Source organism: Penicillium odoratum (assembly GCF_028828045.1).
Source record: "Penicillium odoratum strain IBT 22623 chromosome Unknown utg000001l_segment0_segment0, whole genome shotgun sequence".
Lineage (NCBI taxonomy): Eukaryota > Fungi > Ascomycota > Eurotiomycetes > Eurotiales > Aspergillaceae > Penicillium > Penicillium odoratum.
Window position 1 is genome coordinate 5,032,387 of NW_026643143.1, and position 14,447 is coordinate 5,046,833.

The following is a 14,447-nucleotide window of genomic DNA, read 5'->3' on the forward strand; positions in this document are numbered from 1 at the left end:
CAATATGGCAGCTGAGAGAAAGAACCATGACTTCAGGGCTGGTAATCGACGGCCGCCCATGGAGCCAGCCTCATCCATTCTCGCGGCACATTTCGCCCCTCTGGCACCGCAAGGACATAAAGGGCATCAGCGGCTCCCTCGGGAGACATTCTCGCAACTTCGCCAGGAACTTTTAGGAGAAAGGCAAAGTCAGATGCGCGTCGATGAAGGCATCACGGACATCAATAAACTCATCTGCATTGTTCTCAAGGCCGGCCTGGAAGTGGATCTGAGTAGTCATACACCAGAAAACGATCTCCAGGGCCAAATCTTGGATTGTCTGGATATTATCCAGGCAAGCATTGAGAAAGCCCCACAGGCGCTATGGGATATTTCGGACCCACTGATTTTGGGGGAAGATGCCCAAGCACCATTATTTGCATGGCTGATCCTACGATTGATTAAACTGGCTAGCATCTGGTCCTCAGAGATCGTTCAGCAAAGAACGCATTTGATATTAAGCAGTATGGCTAGTCTCCAATCCAGACAAGCTCGCTCGTCACCCTTATGCTATGGCGTTTCGGCCTTTCTTCGTGCTTGTACATCGGGTTTGTTTATACTTCTATGAAACCTATGGATGAACCTCGACTAATAGTTCAATAGACATTTTATGCGCCTTGGAAGGATCCAAGAGTGGGGACTTGCGAGGTCCCCCTACCCCAAACCTAACCATACCCGCAATCAATGGGTCACTGGGAGTAGACCTCGATAACCTAGCTCTTCCTCGTGGTCTCTTAAGGGAAGCCATATCCCTGGGGTCCTTTCCCCAGGCAATCAATCTTGTTTCTCTCATGTTAGATTCATTTAGCCCTCAAGCCCTAATTGATGGTCTTTCAATGCGACGAAGCTTCATCCTCCGCCAGAATCTTCCGTGGGTTTCAAATGGCTACAATCGTCTACGTAAAGTGGTGATCGGATGGATACAGAGAGCTGGGTCGACACTTACTTCAAATGATCAGCAGGTCGTTTTACAATTCATGGCATATACACACCGATTTTGTGTGTCTGACATGTTTGGATCGGCTCTGCGTTCTGACATATCCTTGGCCTCGCTCTGGGCTCAATGTCTAAGTGACATGCTCCAACTCAGTATTCGGAGTCAATTGTCAGTCATTCAGACTGATCTGACCCATTTCCTGGAGGAAGCGCTACAGGGGGCAGTGGTTTCGAAAACCTTCGCCCAGCAATTGAGTGAGACCCTTTTATCCACTTTCGAGGAAATCAAAGACAAGGATGGCAAACTTTTGCCTATGGAGTCTGGTCTATCGGTATTGATCAACCTCCATTCATTAACATTGATCTGTGGTTGAGAAATGAGCTGACTTTACGACAGACGTCAATTCTGTCTCTCGAGGGGATGCTGCTTGATACATCAGCGTTATCTGAGGATCGTTCTCAGGCTCTGATTAGTCTCGCAGCAAATGATGTCGAGGCTGACGTTCAAAAACCTGGCATTATGTCCCATGACATGGAACAGAGCTTGAGTACACGAGCCTCAAAACGCATGTGTCTGCCTGTTCAACCTACGATTCAAGGCTTGTTGCCTCTTCTTATGAAAAGGCTGTCGGCACTACTAAAGTGTGATGATGACAGTGGATTGGCAGGTCTACGCACTGCGTTGGAGTAAGTACTTGAAAGACATGTCTCCTGGAATGAATTAAGCTAAGACTGGAGTACAGAGGATCGTACGATGGACTTCCTGAGCATGAAAGGTCTGAAGTACTGGCCAGTATCGGGCAGCTCTCCTGTGCCATCACCGGAAACCTTGAACAGAAGGCCTCGAACTTTTTGGGGCGAGATACAATCCTCTGTAAAAGGTGTGATCTCGAAACCCATAATTCTGGGAATGGGATCGAGAAGAACATGACCGAATTCGAAGAATTGTGGGCAATTTTCAATTCAATTCTACCCAAGCTCACGCGCACGTCTGGCCCACGCATAGCTGCTATGGTCGCACTGAGAAGAATTTTGATGCACTCGCCTTTTCTAGATCAAATGCATCTATCGTCGTCCGCATCTGGACAATTTTGCCTCCACGCTCTTCGAAGCTCCAATCGAGAACTTCGCGTTGCGACCGGGTTAGTTTGATATTTCATACTCATATTGAGCTTTACTAACTACTATCTAGTCATTCAGTCGTCGGATTTGTGCGTTCCAATCAGCAGCCAGATATTCGTCGAGCCAACTTTGTTATCATACTTGAATGGCTAAAGAATATGTCCGAGAAAAACGAAATGCCTTTACATGAGGCATGTGTCTTGACATTGAGCTGTCTCGCAAAGTAAGTCCTTCCCAATTGTCATATTTGTGGTTCCTGCTCATTCATCTAATCTCTTTCATAGGGTATCCGATGAGGAGGAGAAAAATATCATACTTTTGCGTCTTGTGGAGTATCTCGGTCATCCGAATCCATACATATGTGCAGTTGCATACGACGAGGTAAGAAGAACAGGTGTTTCCGAGACACTTATTCTTTATAATGAAGCTAAAGGATCAATCCAGTTGTACAAGCTCGGTACTGAGTATAGCATGTCGCCTGCTGGCTTATTTCGGCCGTATTGGAGAACACTGTCAGTTGCAGTCGTCAAAAACCTCCAAACTCGCCCATATATGGCTGAACAGCTCTGCGAAATGCTTGGCATGAAAGTTGACAGCTTTTTGCGGTTAACGGAAGTCCATGTTCTTCCTTACTTGGTCCTAACAAGAAAAAGAGACATCATTTGCAGAATTGGGGCAAGTCGCGATGAAGCGGAATCGCCTTTCGATGTATGTTCTGAGAAAAACAATCTTGCGGCAATTCTCGCATTTCTGCTCGCCCAAGATCATAGCAACCCAGAAGCCATGATCATGTCTCTACTGGCAGATATAGATCCTGCTTTCAAAGGACGGTCCTTGTCGGAGTTAGTCCGGATCGAGCCAATCTTGATTGCATGTGATTTATTGAAAAGCCTTGGAGATGCCGGTGAGCAAAATAAGGAAAGGGTGAGCATATAACCCTTGAAAACGTCGAGTGTCAAGCTAAACTGGATTCCCTAGTTTCATCAAGCACTTACTCGCCTAGCCAGCTTCGTCCCAAGGAAGTCCACACATGGAAGTTCCTCTAAAAGGGCGAACTTGCTAAGCCATTTCATTGAAGAACATGTTCTCGGAATAATCACCCAATTTTCAAACGCAATCAATGACTTCGAAGTGCGGCAAACGCTGGCTGAGAAGAGGCGAAACCTGAAGGCAATCGAAGAGATGATCAGTATTGCTCGGGGTCATGTCAGTAATGCATTGCCTCAGGTCTGTGCTTGCCTCCGCTCTGCCCTCGACATCGAGGAATTGTGCGGCCAAGCATTCTCGGCTTGGACGACCTTGATCAGCTCTCTCAGCGCCGAAGACATCGAGCCTCTCATCGACCAGACATTGGCAATTGTAATAAGGTATTGGGATAGATTGGCTGATGAAAGCAGGAAACATGCCTATCAGTTAATCGATCATATATTGAAAAATCATCCAAACCTCGTGCGAGAAACCTTCAATACGATGCCATCCCTAGCCTGCATACCCGAGATGGCCGCATTTGAAGCTCAAATTAACGAACTGCGAGCAGATATGGATGTCCGAAGTCGGTTGCTTGCCTTGATCCGCCGCTGCCAGAGTGAGAATGGGACGGTTGCCGAGCAAGCTTTGACCGAGTTACTTCCCTTCCTGTCCAAAAACGAGGAGTTTTTGCATGTCTCTGCTCTCAGCGAACAGCCGGATCCTGTGATCGCACAGCTCACGAGAGCATTGTTGGACTGCTGTGTCAAGTTCAATACCAGTTCAGATCGCATCACATTACTCGCAGCACGATGTCTAGGACTTGTCGGCTGTTTGGACCCGAATCGAGTAGAGACAATCAAGGAAAAGAAGGATATCCTCGTTCTCTCAAATTTTGATCGAATGGAGGAAATCGTGGATTTCACGCTTTTCTTTCTTCAGCATGTGCTTGTCGATGCATTTTTGTCCGCCTCTAACACCAGAGCCCAGGGGTTCTTGGCATATGCCATGCAGGGCCTTCTCAAAATCTGCACATTAGATACTGCTGTTCTTCAGCGGTCTCGTGATCTTCAGGATGATGAGAAATACCGGCGATGGATGGAACTTCCTGAAGGCACCCGAAACACATTGACGCCATTCCTTACATCATCATACACGGTTACCCTCGTCGTGACAAATCCAACTGTGGAATATCCTTTGTTTTCCCCGGAAAAGACCCATAGCGAGTGGCTTCGGACCTTGGTACAGGACCTGCTTCAAGTCGAAAGGGAAGACAACGCAAAGCTCGTTTTTTCATTCTGCAGTCGTGTGGTGAAAGGTCAAGATATTTCTATCTCCTCTTTTCTCTTGCCGTTCGCGATGCTGTATCGAATTGTCGGAGGTACCGTGCAAGAACACAAAGACGTTCAGCTGGAACTAATAACGGTTCTGTCGCATCCTCTTCCTGACACGAATAACAATGCTCGTGAAACGATCATTTCCTGTAGCCAGGTAAGATTCCCCCAGCACCCGTGCCACATACAAATTGCTAAAGATAAAACAATGGTTTTTTAGAGCGTTTTCGAAGTTTTGGACTACTTGTCACGATGGCTTCAGGGAAAGAAGAAGCAGCTCAATGGCTTGGGTCATCAGTCTCACCAGTCGAGCCGTTCTAACCGAGATTCTAACCGAGACTTACTCTTCGACAAATTCACATCTCAGATCAAGTCTGCCGAGACCCTTTTAGCTGCAATCCCACCCGAAATCATTTCCAAACGCGCGGTGGAATGCAAATCTTATTCTCGGGCTCTGTTTCATTGGGAGCAGTATATTAGGCGATGTAATTCGCAACTGGACTCCACGGAAGGCTCGGGCTCGGATCTGCTTTATCAGAGGCTGCAAGACATTTACAGCCAAATTGATGAGCCGGACGGAATAGAAGGTATATCCAGCCATTTGTCCGCACTCAATGTCGATCAACAGGTTTTGGAGCACCGAAAAGCGGGGAGGTGGGCTACCGCACAAAGTTGGTATGAGCTTCAGCTCGAAAAAGAACCCGATAATTTTGAGGCCCAGTGGAATCTTGTGACTTGCCTGAAGGAATCCGGCCAACAAGGTAGTTATTTTTTGAAAATACGGCTTTTTTTTCCTTCATCCTCGACTGACTTCTTCCAGATGCCATTCTCACTCGTTTCGAAGCTCTCAAAGATAAAGATGCTGCGACTTCGCGGTTCCTGCCATTCGCAGTGGAAGCATCGTGGATCACAGGCAGATGGTCTAAGCTCAAGAGCTACCTAGAATTATGTGCTGAGCAAGGAACTGGTGATTTCAACGTGGGCATTGGATCGGCTCTCTTCGCTCTTCGAGGGCTACATGAAAGTAATGATGCTTCGTTTGAGGAGAAATCAAAGGTCTTTACAACGACCATCAACAATCTCAGGCTCAATGTTGCAAGGTCCTTGACGGCGAATTCCGTCACTTCGTTGCAATCGTGCCATGATGATATGCTCCGGTTACATGCCTTGGCAGATGTGGAAGCGATAGCAAATGCAAGAACTAAAGAATCTTTGTATCCGGACTTGCCTTCTGCTCTCAAACGACGGTTGGATGTCTTGGGTGGTTACATTGCCGAGAAACAGTACTTGTTGGGCATCAGAAGAGCTGCCATGGAGCTAGCGTGGGTCGATACTGATATCCTTGTTGTCTCTTGCAGGTTTACTGACCTTTGTTTTTGACTCACAGGGGTGGCTTTGGGGATTCCGATATCTCTGCTGCTTGGCTCACCAGTGCCCATCTCTCGCGCAAGGGCAAATTCACCAGCCAGGCATATCATTCAATGCTCAATGCAGCTAGGCTCAAAGATCGATCAGCTACCATTGAACATGCAAAACTACTTTGGCAGGATGGACACCATCGAAAGGCGATCCAGACCCTCGAAGGCGCTATTTCCATGAACGAGACCATTCCAGTAGCGTCCAATGTGATTGACCTCGAATCAGCCTCCTTTGCCTCCAATCGTGGCCAAAAGCAAAATGATGTTCCTGCCAGGGTATGTGTCCTCTCTGAACACATTTAAATGTAAAGGCGCTAAACTTTATCAGGCTCATCTTATGTTGGCAAAGTGGACTGATAGAGCTGGTCAGACTCACTCCCAGGCCATTGTCCAACGATATCGAGAAGCCATTAAGCTGTATCCACGGTTTGTTTCATGCTTTTCATATGGATGAACTGTTCTAACACTGCACATAGGTGGGAGAAAGCTCATTACTACCTAGGGAAGCACTACAACAAGATTCTTGACTCTGAAAAAGCTAAGCCGATGGGAAAAGAGGCTCAGATATAGTAAGTTTTCGAGTAATGGCCATCGTGCATGTTCGGAAACTGACCACTCTACCAGTTTAAGCGGAGAGGCTACCAAGCTAGTGATTGACAACTACCTTCGCTCTCTAACCTATGGCAGCAAATACGTTTTCCAGACCTTACCAAAGCTTCTCACTCTTTGGCTGGAACATGCTTCCATCGTTGGCCAGCCCATTGATCCAAAAAGAGGAGATAATGAGTTAGTGATCATTCGTACAAGACATATCCAGCAAGCTGACATGGCAATCCAAACCACTAGGGAATTCCAGCGACACACGAAAGCACAACGAAAGAAAAGCCTAGATGAGATGCATGCCCAGTTGAAGAAATACATCTCAACCCGTCTGCAGCCTGCTTTGGTAAGTAAAAAGCTATTGCCGTCACTATATGAAGCTAATGACGAAAGCTATTTACAATTCTGCCCCAAGTGGTGGCTCGCATCTGTCACGCCAACAGCACGGTCTACGACCTGTTAACTAGAATTGTGACCAAGGCTGTCCATTACTTCCCTCAGCAAGGTCTATGGACAGTTCTCGCCGTTGTCAAATCATCGAATAAAGACCGAGCGTCAAAAGGTTACAACATTCTTCAGAAGATCACGGTAAATAAGGCACCTGACTACAGAGTAGCAAAGTACTAACTTAACATCTATAGGACGTCACGACTAAGCACAAAGTGGATGTTTCATCTCCTGACATTCGTCGCATGATAACTTCAGGTCAGAAATTCACAGAGGAGCTGCTCCAGCTATGCCTCGCGCCTGTCGAGGATAGAACCAGTAAGGTCCAGCTTGCTCGCAGTCTTGGGTTTAACCACAAGGTCGCGCCTTGTCGACTTGTCGTACCGTTTCAGGCTATGTTGATTCCAAGTCTCCCCGCAACCCATGATGCGGAATACTTGAAAGGGTTCAGGGCCTTCCCCCGAGATCCGACGACAATTGAAGGTATGTAAACTTGCCCTGTCCTTTGTAATTCCAAACTGATCTGATTTTCTAGCCGTTCTGGATGAGGCTCTTATCTTGAACTCGCTTCAAAAGCCTCGCAAGATTAGCATTCGAGGCTCTGACGGGAAAATCTATAATGCACTTTGCAAGCCCAAAGACGATCTTCGAAAGGACCAGCGTCTCATGGAATTCAATAACATGATCAACCGGTTCTTGAAACGCGATGTCGAGGCTAGCAAACGAAGGATGTGTGAGTAACGCCCCCAGTCTCTTCGTACCTAACCACATCTCTTGGCCCGAGACTAATTCGGGAAATCGAAGACATCAAAACCTACGCAGTGACACCGTTAAATGAAGAATGTGGTTTAATCGAATGGGTGGACAATCTACGTACACTGAGAGATATTGTGGTCAAGCTACTTCGCGAACGAGGAGTTCAACCGAATGTAAGCCGATCAAAACTTGCAAACTCTTGAGACTTTACTAATGAGAAACCAGTACACTGATATCAAGAATCATCTCAACGAGATTTGTGCAGACAAAGATTTTAAGAAAGTGTCTTTGTTTACTACTAAGATTCTGGCCAAGTCCGACCCCCACTTCCTCGTTGATCTCCAGTTTCGGGTCTAACGCGAATGTAGACTTCCTCCCGTTCTTCATGAGTGGTTTATCGAGATGTTTCCGGAGACGGAGGCCTGGTTTACAGCAAGATTGCGGTACACAAGATCTTCGGCGGTGATGTCCATGGTTGGATACGTTCTAGGGTATGTAGACCTGCTTATTTAAAGCCTACGCGCTTTTAATTTCGTCATACTGATGGGCTTGTTACTTTCTCCTAGGCTTGGAGATCGACATGGAGAGAACCTGTCCTTTGAAGAAGGTACAGGAGGTATCTTGCATGTTGACTTCAATTGTCTATTCGACAAGGTAGGTCGTTAAATATCAGGCGATTTTTACGCGAAAATGCTCATTCAAGTTCCAGGGTCAAACATTTGAGAAGCCCGAAGTGGTTCCATTCCGGTTGACGAATAACATGGTCGATGCCTTCGGCGCTTATGGATACAACGGTACATTATCCCATGGACTGATTAATGATTTCCAAGTTTCAAAGGCTAGATGCTCACACACATAGGTCCCTTCCGGCGCACCTGCGAAATCACCCTCAGTCTACTGCGACAGAACGAGGATTCATTAATGACCATCTTAGAGACTTTCCTTTATGACCCAACCACTGACTTCATCGGGAAAAGAGTAGGTATTTTCTCCATCACTTCGCAGCTTTAAAACTAATGCTTCTTAGCGTCGCAATCCTGCGAATGTTCCTGATACCCCGGCCGGCGTCCTGGAGGACGTTCGCAACAAGCTCCGGGGTTTCATGTCTAAACAACCCATTGCCCTGTCCGTGGATGGACAGGTGGATGAGTTGATCATACAGGCAACCGATAAGAAGAATCTGGCGGCCATGTACATTGGATGGTGCGCCTTCTTTTGAGCAACCAATGCTATTCACGGCTCATGGTCTGCTGCCATGGAAATACGAACATTGAAATGACAAGTTGACGTTTCTTTCCCACGCATGCAAGGCGTCAACGGATATGGAAGGTGGCGGGCGGACGATAAATTTCGGTTTTTGAATTTAGATTATTGTTATTTTGTTTCTTTTTGGACTTAGCGATGTAAGTTTCAAGGCGTCATGCATCATGCAATTAGATCTTCGCGATACCGAGACAAGATCCGAACTCAGATAGGAAAAAAAGACGAGTAGTTTTGTTTCAACGCCTCATTTCGAGTAGCCAGCCAGGTCTTATTTAGTCTCGATTCATGGCTCGGCTTCTGCTCCGGCTTCTGTTCGGACTCCGACTCCGACTCCGGCTCCGGCTGGTGTAGCTGTAGCTACTGTAACTAGGACTTCGCCGACGGTTCTGACGGGGGCTTTCTGGGCGAGTGCTTCCTTTTGGTCGTGGTGATCGTGACCGCGAGAACGATGGTGGTCGGTACGTATCACCCCGCTCGGCGGGGCGTGCACGAGCTGGTCTCCTTGGGGGAGAGTTTGCATATGAACCTTTGCCAAATTTGGGTCGACCTCCATTCGCTCGAGTAGACGGTGGTGGGGACCGTGAAAAGTTGCGCCGAGGAAGAATAATGGAAACATTGAGAATCGCACCGTCAAGCTGGGCTTCATGCATATGGGCAATCGCTGCTTCGGCATCTGCAGGGTCGTAGTATACGATATAGGCGGTACCTCGATTTGTATTAACTAGAAACAACGGCCAGTCAGCCATGCGAAGCCGCGGAAAACCTGGCGGGCAACTTACAGGCTCGATTCATGGGAAGATCGAGATGTTCAATATCACCAAAGTCGCCGAATATCTCTCGTAGGTGCGCCTCCGTCACATTTTTGGTCAATTTTTCTACCACAATCTGTCTCAATTATTTAGTGACATGGAAGATTTCTGGTGGAGGGAAGCCAATTCACGGCACACCTACCTTTGCGCTCCTGGGAGGACTTGGGTCTCGACTAGGCGAACGGCTGTAACTGCGGCTTCGATAGCGGCGGGCACCTTTGCTGCGGCCGCGGGAAGAGGATCGAGAGTCACTTCGTGAGCGTCGGTCACGGCGACCTGCATCGGGAGATGGACTGCGGGTGACGCTTCGGGGTCGCGAGTCTCGAGATCTCGAGCGCAAAGGACGCGACGGAGCTCGATCGTCAGAAGGGAGGGGTGACCGGCCAGGGGATCTCACAGACATGTTGTAGTTATGATTCGAGGTATTGAGTGATTGAGAGAGTTCAAAGCGATCATTCAAGAGAAAGGTATGAAAGGGAAGCTTCAAGTTGCGCATTGAGACTAACCTTATTAGGTAATGACCTTATGTTAAATCACATGACTTTATATATATATCGGTGACATCACATGATTCTCTTGGACTTTGTTTCTTTTAATGACAACAACAACTTACAAAGATATGGATTTGCCACGAAGAACAATACTATCGGGATGAGTCCCTGGTCAGAACAATATCAACGATAGTATTGTTGATGAGGCTGATACTCTTCAAAGATACTTCTTTCTTCCCATCGTCCAGGGTCGACATCAGATAGATATTCAGATGATTCACACACTCCCAATCCCGATGGATATAAAAAAGAGTGGGATTCCCGCCAGTGGGACAGTCTCTATATGGCAAAAAAAAACACAAAGCTTTGGATAATATTCAAAAATGATTCTATACATGATCTGGGGGATTTTGGTGTTGATCACATCAGCATCAAGTCTACAAGCCAGTAGTGATGGCATCTGCTACACCTACACCGTCGAAGCATCTGACACTTGCGAGAGTATCGCTTCAGCATTTGGAATTACTAAAGCTGAGATAGAAACGTACAACGGCGACACCTGGGGCTGGAAAGGATGTGACAGCATCTACCAAGGAGATTTCATTTGTTTGAGCTCAGGTGATCCCCCAATGCCGGTTGCCTTTGCCCAAGCCATTTGTGGTCCCCAGGTTCCTGGTACAGCCAGGCCGGACAAATACTCGGCACTTTCCTCATTGAACCCATGTCCTACAAATGAATGCGTAAGAACCCCATGAGTTTCATCTTCCCATCACTGAATCCGTCTATTGACTTCTTTCTAGTGCATCACGGGAGGCCAGTGTGTTGCTACGAGCTCGGACTCTTGTAGTTCGAGTAAGTGTATCTCTAACTGCGAAACCGCTTCAACTAAGACTACATCCATCAAATCAACAAGTACCTCAACAAAGACCAGCTCAATGCGATCTACAAGTACAACTGAGCATACATCCTCAACAAAGACGACTACCACTGCAGGCCCAACTGGAACCGGGCTATGGACTCTCGCCGCGTACACGGGATATAGTTGCGATGGGGACTATTACTTTATTATGGGTAACAGCCTAGTGGACAACGAGTGCCTCAGTCTTCATGGCGGTCTCAGTGTCGGCCTGGATATGACAAACGGTGTTACCTGTGGCTATTATACTAATGACGGCGCCATTTACACTGACTGCGACTCTAGTCCTAGTCTGGGAATCTGGTCGTGGGATATGACTGGAGGCTCCTGCACTGCCTATGAAGATGGTTGTGGGACTTCTGACGGAAATAGTGTGGAAATTTCCTCGGCTACTGGTTGTCAAGTAGAGGAGATGTTCAATAACCCGCATTATGAAATTAATTGGGGTTCGGTGAAGTGCTCGGTTGCGTAGGGGTTTTAAGTTGGTTAGGAATAACATTCCTTTCACCCTTTGAGCACTTGAGCTGATTACATAAATTATAAAGACCTGGTGTTGTCAAATTGTTTATACTGAATTTTGCGTCGCACGTTATGCTATAGACATATCAGGGTGATCTTGGGGGTATTCCAGGTCGTCTATCATTGTTGTAGGAGAACCTTGGCATGGTTGAGTGTAGTGTAGCAAATCCCTTGTCGCAAGGATGTGTATATTTTAATCCGATTGGAATGTTGTGAGTTTTGTACAGGCGCCTCTATTTTTGGATATCCCCCCATGACTCGTATTCACGAATGACGCTGTCAGTGATCTGTCGTCGCACTTGACTCAAGGCATACTCAAAGTGCTTCAATTGCACATCTTGCTCTTGCTGTGTCTCTTCTTCCTCATCCAATGCAGCATCACCTGCAGTCTCACAAATACTAACAACTTCTGCGCCAGAGTAGCCTTCGGTCTGAGTAGCCAGTTCGTCGAGATCAACGTCCGGGTGAAGAACGGATTTGCTTGCCCAGATGCGCAAGATTTCCTTTCTAGCTTCGAAGTCTGGTGGCCCGATGTAGAGAATGTTGTCCAGACGACCTGGACGCATGAGTGCTGGATCCAGGACGTCTGGTTTGTTGGTGGCCGCAACAACCAACACGTTTCGAAGCTCCTCGATACCGTCCATTTCATTGAGGAGGGTTGTCAAGACGTTGACACCACCTTGAGAAGTACTACTGCGGCGTGCAGCGATAGCATCAATTTCATCAAAGAAAATGATACTTGGTCGTGCCGCGCGAGCTTTGCGGAAAATCTCTCGCAGTGATCGCTCAGACTCACCGACGTACATGCTCAAAATTTCAGCACCTTTAACGGCCAGGAAGTTCAAGCCTGCCTCCGTAGCCAATGCCTTGACGGTGAGGGTCTTGGAACATCCCGGTGGACCGTACAGGAGAACACCCTTCTTGCTCTTAACATTGAGACGCTTCATACGTTCAGGATGCTGTGATTGATGTGAGCTTCATGACCGTTGAATTGAACGAGAAATACTTACCTTAAGGGGTCTTTCGACGGCCTGTTGCAGCCGCTTCTTGATATCATGCTGCCCGCCGATGTCGGACCATCTCACCTTAGGCGTCTCTAAGAATACCTCCCGCATAGCAGTAGGACGGATCTCCTGCAGCGAGGACCAAATATCGGTTTCGCGGATGACCAGGTCCACAACAAAACCACCGTTTCCAGCATTGGCTGCATCGCCATTGATATCCAAAGAACTGATATCCAAGATATCAGATTTCGGGGACGCCTCCACGGGTAGAGCAGTAGACTTGCGCTCGCGCATCTGCCGACGGCGTGCTTTCCGACAGATGAGCTGAAGTAGAGCAAATAGATCTGCTCCGACATATCCGTGGGTCTTTTCGGCAAGCAGGTCAATCAATGCATCGGTAAGTCCTGAAGATGCCGGTCCACGAATCGCGCGTAGAATCTCAGCCCGGTCCTGTGCAGTTGGAATCTGTATCTCAATCTCTGTGCCTAACCGATGAGGGGTTCTGAGTGCATCATCGACGTTGTTGGGGTGTCGAGTCGCAGCTATCACCATGACCGACGCGCCCCTGATTGAATCTAGAGCCTCGCAGAGGACCGAGGCAAGCGACGAAGAGTCCAGGGAAGTGCGCTTGGGAGCAACAAAGTCCAGCTGATCAATAATGATCACACTAGGCTTGGAGTGAGCAGCTTCTTGGAATATCTTGCGTAGTTTTGACTCGCTTTCAGCTGTGCTCCTTCCGAGGGTACCAGAGTGAATTTTGAAAACTTGTCGCCAGCCAGCCTTTTCGATCTGCTGTAGAAGCGAGGTTTTGCCTGTTCCTTTGGGTCCGTAAAGAAGGATTCCGTGACTGTCTTCGTAGAAGGAGGGCATTGTAGGTTTGAGCACATCAACATTGAAGTCCGATAGATTATCATTAATGTCGTCAATCTGTCGTGAGAGCCCACCCAGCCCAGAGGACTCCACAAATAGTTCAGAAATAGGCTCATCCCGAGGCGATTCTTCTTCAGTGCCAATGGTGACCTTGGTTGCATTTGTGAAGCGAAAGATCGTACGGCTAGAGTGTGGAGATGCGATATGAATGTTCACCACTTGGAAGCTTCGAGTCTGGTTTTTGAGCTCAAGATCGAAGACCAAGTTCTTGGTGATGATCTCGCCTTTCAGAAGTTTGAACTCCAATGCCCATTCCCAGTGGCAACGGTCCTCTGCCGGGATTGGACCGCCGTACCTCTCCATCTTAGCGGGATCGGTGCAGTCAACCAGAACGACAGCTTCAATCTCTTCCAGTAAGCCATTGATTCTAGTGATGGCAACCTTTTCCCCGACTTTGATATCGTAACATTCTTGGAGAGTTTTTGATACCTGCACCACTGTACTCTGTATGTTTTCACTGGCTGTCCAAGCAATCGCAGTCTTCGACCCTATAGCGGACGATAATGTGCAAATATCACCGGCACGAAGCCTTAAAGCAGCCATTGACGAGGAGGATAGATGTACACGGAAGGCATCTTGGTGATCACTTTTAGGCTGTTTCGTAAATGGCCGTGCCGTATAGCTGCGAACTTCAGCCATCGCGCCTTATTATCTGAGTCAAGCTCAAGAGTAGGGACAGTTGATTTGATCGAGTGCACACGTTATATCCAGTAGATTGAGAGAGATTTCAAAAACAACGCATTCGTAGATCAGAGGGGCAGTGGTTCGCGCTGTCGCAAGATATCGTGCAAGCCGTTGCTCGATATTTCTCGGGGATTGTGTAGGTTCAGAATTGTCGCATTCGATGCAATAGATCGCGAACACCGATCAAGAGCCAGTAACAGCAATGCCTGACAG

At 47.6% G+C, this 14,447-nt stretch overlaps 4 protein-coding genes across 4 annotated transcripts; 2 read left to right on the plus strand and 2 right to left on the minus strand.

The window, feature by feature from the left end:
• Window positions 1–4: 4 nt before the first annotated feature.
• Window positions 5–8,837, plus strand: atrA (protein kinase MEC1; the record flags this gene model as incomplete). The annotated part of the gene is made up of 24 exons (XM_057135749.1): window positions 5–587; window positions 643–1,307; window positions 1,373–1,662; window positions 1,719–2,117; window positions 2,168–2,320; window positions 2,382–2,478; window positions 2,542–3,021; window positions 3,076–4,554; window positions 4,618–5,158; window positions 5,218–5,719; window positions 5,785–6,091; window positions 6,144–6,241; window positions 6,292–6,384; window positions 6,440–6,761; window positions 6,809–7,003; window positions 7,057–7,345; window positions 7,398–7,595; window positions 7,667–7,791; window positions 7,844–7,932; window positions 7,987–8,109; window positions 8,185–8,272; window positions 8,328–8,412; window positions 8,478–8,596; window positions 8,646–8,837. The coding sequence occupies 24 exons, from the start codon at window positions 5–7 to the stop codon at window positions 8,835–8,837; spliced, it is 7,512 nt and encodes a 2,503-aa protein (XP_057001685.1).
• A 316-nt stretch (window positions 8,838–9,153) lies between these two features.
• Window positions 9,154–10,093, minus strand: N7520_001815 (RNA-binding protein with serine-rich domain 1; the record flags this gene model as incomplete). Its single annotated transcript, XM_057135750.1, has 3 exons — window positions 9,154–9,602; window positions 9,661–9,766; window positions 9,833–10,093. 3 exons carry the CDS (start codon window positions 10,091–10,093, stop codon window positions 9,154–9,156), a joined length of 816 nt encoding a protein of 271 aa, XP_057001686.1.
• A 471-nt stretch (window positions 10,094–10,564) lies between these two features.
• Window positions 10,565–11,569, plus strand: N7520_001816 (LysM peptidoglycan-binding domain-containing protein; the record flags this gene model as incomplete). Its single annotated transcript, XM_057135751.1, has 2 exons — window positions 10,565–10,921; window positions 10,982–11,569. The coding sequence occupies 2 exons, from the start codon at window positions 10,565–10,567 to the stop codon at window positions 11,567–11,569; spliced, it is 945 nt and encodes a 314-aa protein (XP_057001687.1).
• Window positions 11,570–11,849: 280 nt separating this feature from the next.
• N7520_001817 (putative AAA family ATPase) lies at window positions 11,850–14,189 on the minus strand (the record flags this gene model as incomplete). Its single annotated transcript, XM_057135752.1, has 2 exons — window positions 11,850–12,575; window positions 12,627–14,189. The coding sequence occupies 2 exons, from the start codon at window positions 14,187–14,189 to the stop codon at window positions 11,850–11,852; spliced, it is 2,289 nt and encodes a 762-aa protein (XP_057001688.1).
• Between the last annotated feature and the right edge of the window lie 258 nt (window positions 14,190–14,447).